The sequence below is a fragment of the Pteropus alecto genome, unplaced genomic scaffold (assembly GCF_000325575.1).
Source record: "Pteropus alecto unplaced genomic scaffold, ASM32557v1 scaffold6, whole genome shotgun sequence".
NCBI lineage: Eukaryota > Metazoa > Chordata > Mammalia > Chiroptera > Pteropodidae > Pteropus > Pteropus alecto.
Genome location: NW_006437738.1, coordinates 905067 through 909672, shown reverse-complemented (window position 1 = coordinate 909672; position 4606 = coordinate 905067). Strand labels below are relative to the sequence as shown.

Here is a 4606-nt window from a genome sequence, read left to right as displayed (position 1 = left end):
TGACACAGAGGACAATGATGAGGCCTTAGGTGAGCCCCAGGCAGAGCTGGCCCTCCACCTCCTTCTGCTCTTCCAGCCCCTGCTGAGTATCTGCAGTTGGAGCCACCACCAGGGGGCCCCATTCTCCAACACTTACTTTGGGTTTCTCCAAGTTGGGAAAGAAGGAAGCAGAGAGCAGGGGCCGACCTAGTTGAGAGACCTAGTCGAGAGACCCACGAGGCCAAGTCTTTCCGCAGACACCTCATTTACTGCCCACAAGCTACACGGGAAGGAAAATTGTCATCATTTCACGGCTGGGGCTAAAGGAAGGGAGCAACTTGCCCAAATCACAGAGCAGAATAGTGGCAGAGCCAGGCGGAGCAGGGCTCTCTCCCTTCCCTACAGACACTGCCTCCCTGGTAAGGGCTGCAAACCAAGAATGAATCCCACAGGCCAAGTAATTCCCGAGCTGGGCCCCATGGCTTCTGCTAGGGCCACATATCAGGTTCTTGTCCTATTCTCTGCTCCCACATCAGCAGGGCCTCTTGGGCAGCAGTCTGGGTACCATCTCAGCCTCTCATTCAGCAAGAGCTTACTGAGCACTTCCCATGGGCTAGGGACCTGGTCCCTGCCCAAGAAGCTCGCTGCCCAGATTCCTCTAAGCCCTGGCCCCTGGGGAGGTAATATTGTTGAGGGCCTAGTGTGTGCCAGGTACTGTTCTAGGCCCTTAGGCAGTGATCAGAATTGACAAAAACTAGCCTCATGGAGCTCGTATCCTAATGAGGAGACAGACAATAAACCCAGGACTTGAGTAGTGGCAGCTGTCAGATAGTGCTAAATGACATGGAGAAAAACAAGCAGGGACAGGATGGACTGCATAATGCAGGAGTATGGTTAGGGAAGGCCTCCCTGAAGTGACTTTTGGGTAAAGACCTAAAGGCAGAAAGGGATGAAGCCTCACAGAGATCTTGGGGGCATCCAGTGGAGCCTATGTGGGGGCCTGGAGGCGAGAGCATGCCAGTGTGTTCAGGGACTGGCACAGAGCAGTGTGGGGGAGACAGTGGGCCTAAATCTGAGTAGACAATGGGATGCCCCTGGCCCCGCCCCCTCTCCAGGGCTGGGATGGATGCTAGGTACTCAGCTCCCTTCAGAAGCCTCCACATTCCTTCACACTGGCCTCTCCCCTCCTGCCCATTCCAGCGGAGATCCTGCAGGCTAACGACAACCTCACCCAGGTGATTAACCTGTACAAGCAGCTGGTGCGGGGCGAAGAGGTCAACGGTGATGCCGCTGCCAGCTCCATCCCTGGTGAGGTGACAGGAGGCTTGGAGAAGCACCCACCAGGCTAGAGGGGGGCAGAGAGCCCAGGACGGTGCTCTGATCCCAGAGCTGGTAGCCAACCGCCAGGGTGACCCTGGCCCCTTAAGATGGTGGCGGCCCCCAGGGAGAGTGCTGAGGAAGAAGTCTATGCCAAGCCTGCAGCTGTGGGAGGGAGGGGTCTGGATGTGGGACAGAGGGGACAGGAGCCAAGGGTTCGGCAAGAACAGGAGAAGAAGGAAGACCTTTCTTTCATTGACAAATCGGACACCTGTCGTATGTGGCTAATTGACACCCTCGAGGCTTAGCTTCAGTAAGGGGAAAACGACTGCTCTGGTTCCTGCAGAAGAGGTTAGAATTGGCCCACAGAAGCAGCAGAGCTTGAGCGGAGCTCTACAGGATGGGAGGCAGTTCGCCAGGTGGAAGAAAGAAATCCGCTCCAGACAGAAGGAACACCATGTGCTAGAGAAAGGGCCTGGTGGCCAAGGAGGGGGAAGCAGGAGGGTTGTGAAGGGTCAGGGGACGCTTTGCTGCCCCTCAACTCCCATAGACTCTGAGAGCATGAGTGTCCTCCCCCCAGGACTTGTCTGACTCTCCTTTCCTGCCCCAGGGAGCACCTCGGCCCTGTTGGACCTCTCAGGCCTGGATCTCCCTCCTGCAGGAACCTACCCAGCCTCGCCCACCTGCCCTGGCGACCAGGCCAGCCCCGAGCAGCCCAGCATCTCCATTTCTCTGCTTGACGATGAGCTCATGTCTCTGGGTGAGGAAGGGGCCAGGCCCAGAGAAGGGCGGGTTTGGCTGCACTTTGGGGTGGGGGGGATGCCTGCAGCTCACATGCAGCTTGCAGAGCTTGGTCAAGTCAGCGTGTTATTCCTCTTGTGTGCTGTGTGGAGCATGGTGGATGAGCTTGAAGCCCATTTCACAGCTGAGGAAGCTGAGGCTCAGGGAAATCAAGGAGCTTGTGCAAAGTCAGATTGTCACAGGTGGGGCTGGCTAGCTCCTAAACCTGACAAGCCAGCCACGCCCAGGCCCCGAGGGAAGGCAGAGGGGTTTCCTGCAGCAGATGAGAGCCTAGTGTTGGACCCTGCCCAGGCAAGAGTTCAACAATTTCCCCCACCCACTGAGAGGAAGAGGGGGGTGCTCTGCGCTCCACAGCACCCAGAAACTCCTGGGAAGCTGGCATCAGAGTACAAGGCACTCTGTGACCTTAGCTGGTCCTGGGCCAGGCCTGTGTCACTACAGGGCAGGGTTAGGGCTTCAGAGCCCAACAGAGAACTAGGCTCGCCCCTGAGGAAGAAGCAGAGGGTGCCCAGCCAGCCATGCAGTTTTGGGGTTTCCAGCTCTGGGAGATTGGGAGCAGGAAATTGTAATCACAACTTCCTCATATCCTTGAGGTTAGAAAGACAGAGGCAGTGGGGCTCTGTCAGAGGGACACGTTGGGGAGCTGGCTTAGAAGCCGGGAGTCACACTGTTCTCCTGAGCCAGTTCTGAGGTGAAACCAAACCTGATGGACTCGAAGGGGCAGTGCTGTGCCGGGATCCGGGCAGGTCGGCCCAGAGTTCAGGGAGTGCTGCTCTGACCGCTGCTACCGCACTGTCGCACCTCAGACTGCCCTCCCTCCTCCCGGCACGTGCGATGGGTGCTGTCAGCATCCCCATTTTACAGATGCGAAAGCAAGGCTCAGAATGGCCGAGGGACTTGCCCAAACGGGGCACCAGGGTCTGGACAAGGCAGTCTGACTCTGAAGCTTCGCTTTGAGCTCCTCTGCTGTTTTGTCTCAGCTCCCCTCCCAGGAAAGAGAAATGAGGACGAGGAGTGAGGGGTAGGACGAGGGGGAAAGTGGACCAGGTCGAGTTCCCCTGTGTGGGCCTGCCAGCCAGCACACTTCCTAGAGGGTCTGTGGGACGCTTACGAGTCTCGCCCACCTGTCCCCTCCTCATTCAGAGCCAGGGCCAACTCAGGCGGAGACCCCAGCGCAGACGTAAGAGGTAAAGGATGGCAGCGATGAGAAAATGCACCCAAGCGTGTCTCCCGCCCCCAGAGCCAGAACCAGGCAGCAGCGACCTGACTGCGCTGTTGGTGTGTGTGGCCCAGGCCCCCCAGCAAATGGCTGTGACAAAGCCACCTCCTCTCGAGAAGTGAGGTGTGCTTTGCACTTCCTGTCCCTGAGTCGCTTCAGCAGAGCCCCGAGCCTCCAGCTTCCTCTGGTTTCTTCTCAAAAGCAAAAAAAAAAAAAAAAAAATTGTGGGAACAGGAACCAGAAGTGCCAGGGCGGTACCCACCCAGCTCTGGGGAGTGGAGGAAGCCTTGGGACCACAAAGGGGGCTTGTCTTAAACGGTTGTCTGTGGCAAGAAGGGTGAGGGGTGGGGGGCAGGGTAGGCAGTGAGGACTTCCTGTCTGGCAGAGAGCGTTCCGGCATTGTTCAGGCACTTCATCTGATGTGTCTAATTTATTACTCACAACAGACCTCTGGTGTGGATGCTGCTGTTGTCTCGTTTTACAGATGAGGCACAGGGAGCCAGCCCAGGGTCACACAGCAAGTGGCAGAGCTGTAGTCAAACTCCAGAAATTAGGCCATGCTCTGTCCAGGTACATACTCTGCCACCTTCCAGCTTGTGACCCTTGGGCAGGTTACCTAACCCTTCTGAGCCTCTATTTCTTCATCCTTAAAAGAAGGATGAGAACCACACACCTGCCTTTTAAGGCTGTTTGAGGATTAAGTGAGACCTAAGTCTGAAGTGCCTGACACATCAAGGGGTGTGAGAAATGTTAGCAGTTATCACCGTGTTGGCCCCAGACTCAGAGAGCTGTGTCCCGAGGAAGAGACCTGAGAGTCGCAGCTTCTTGCATCTTGCCTTTGCCCGTCAGCCAGCACTTGAAGCTGGACCTCACTTATTCAGGATTTGCTAGAAACAGGATAACTTGTCTTTAGGTAAAATCTGGGGTGAACTTGGCTATGGAATGCTTTAGGGCAGGCAGAAGTTGAACAGGTTGGTGACCTGCCTTCTACCCACCAGCAGGGCCTTCCAAAGGGCCTACAGCTCTCCCTGGCACATCAGCCAGCCTTGTTGGCACGTGCCAGCGGCAAATGAGGCCATCAGAGTCTGCCTTAGTCCAGTCCTGCGTTGAGTGGCCCAGCCAGCACCTTGCCCGTGGCCGCACAGCGGGGCAGGCCTGGGCCCAGGGCCCTGTTCACTGCACCACAGGGCCTTTCTGGCATCCTTCCAGTCGGTGGGCACAGGACGCTGACCCCTCCCCACCTGGACCTTGGAGGTTAGGAACCTCACTTGGTGTCTTCTCATCCTTGTC

At 56.9% G+C, this 4606-nt stretch overlaps 1 protein-coding gene across 1 annotated transcript in view; it reads left to right on the top strand.

The window, feature by feature from the left end:
• The window catches only part of GGA1 (golgi associated, gamma adaptin ear containing, ARF binding protein 1), a 19492-nt gene that overhangs the window by 10430 nt on the left and 4456 nt on the right, over nucleotides 1-4606 (top strand). Inside the window, exons 10-12 of the mRNA XM_025048851.1 lie at nucleotides 1-29; nucleotides 1180-1287; nucleotides 1907-2056. The exon at nucleotides 1-29 is cut by the window's left edge and continues 11 nt beyond it. Coding sequence (XP_024904619.1) covers nucleotides 1-29; nucleotides 1180-1287; nucleotides 1907-2056 — 287 coding nt within the window. The remainder of the gene's footprint in view (nucleotides 30-1179; nucleotides 1288-1906; nucleotides 2057-4606) is intronic.